This window comes from Acanthisitta chloris, unplaced genomic scaffold (assembly GCF_000695815.1).
Source record: "Acanthisitta chloris isolate BGI_N310 unplaced genomic scaffold, ASM69581v1 scaffold18602, whole genome shotgun sequence".
In the NCBI taxonomy this organism is placed as follows: Eukaryota; Metazoa; Chordata; class Aves; order Passeriformes; family Acanthisittidae; genus Acanthisitta; species Acanthisitta chloris.
The window spans coordinates 18,192-18,991 of NW_008660104.1; the positions used below are offsets into that span (position 1 = coordinate 18,192).

At 55.5% G+C, this 800-nt stretch overlaps 1 protein-coding gene across 1 annotated transcript in view; it reads left to right on the forward strand.

Annotated features, from left to right (window-relative positions):
* PIP4K2B (phosphatidylinositol-5-phosphate 4-kinase, type II, beta) overlaps window positions 1-800 on the forward strand; it is a 10,425-nt gene that overhangs the window by 8,994 nt on the left and 631 nt on the right. Inside the window, exon 8 of the mRNA XM_009069699.1 lies at window positions 479-582. Coding sequence (XP_009067947.1) covers window positions 479-582 — 104 coding nt within the window. The remainder of the gene's footprint in view (window positions 1-478; window positions 583-800) is intronic.

Here is an 800-nt window from a genome sequence, read left to right on the forward strand (position 1 = left end):
GACAAGGTTCTTCCCCCAGAGGTGTTTGGGCACTGAACAGCTCCCCAGGGCAGTGGGCACAGCCCCAAGGCTGACAGAGCTCCAGGAGTTGTTTGGCCAATGCTCTCAGGCTCAGGGTGCATTGTTGGGGTGTCCTGTGCATGGACAGGAGTTGGCCTGATGATCCCTGTGGGTCCCTTCCAGCTCTGTATATTCTGTGATTCCGTTCCTGTCCCCAGAGGGATGGACACACTCTCCTTTGCTGTGCCTTGTGGTGGCTGCTGTGAGTTGGAATGGGGAAGAGCAATGCTTGGAGAGGGTGATGTGTTCAGAGAGCATATGGGGCCTCTGGTGTGCTGCTCCAGTCATCTCCTCTGCCTTCCTGCAGCCTCCAGCTGCCTTGCTTTCTCTGCTAGCTGCTCCTGGCAGCTGTGTGTGAAGGAGGAGAATGCAGCTGGGCTTTGCCCAGGGTGTGCTAACCCCTCTCTTGCCTTGCCAGGTGCCCCCAGGAAGGAAGTTTACTTCATGGCCATTATAGACATTCTCACGCCGTACGATACGAAGAAGAAAGCTGCACATGCTGCCAAAACAGTGAAGCACGGGGTAAGCAAGCACAGGGAGGATGGGCTTGGGGCTGCTGCTTTGCCTGCACACCTCTGTGTGTGTCTGTGGTGTCTCCTGACACTGATTTTCCTACCAAGATGGAAATTCTCCAGGGCCTGTGCTCAGGCACAGCTCTTTCCTCACTCGCAGTCTCCTCAGGCTGTCCCAGAAAGGTTTTCCCTCTGGTTGATTGAGAGAGAGTTGTGTTCACATCCCAG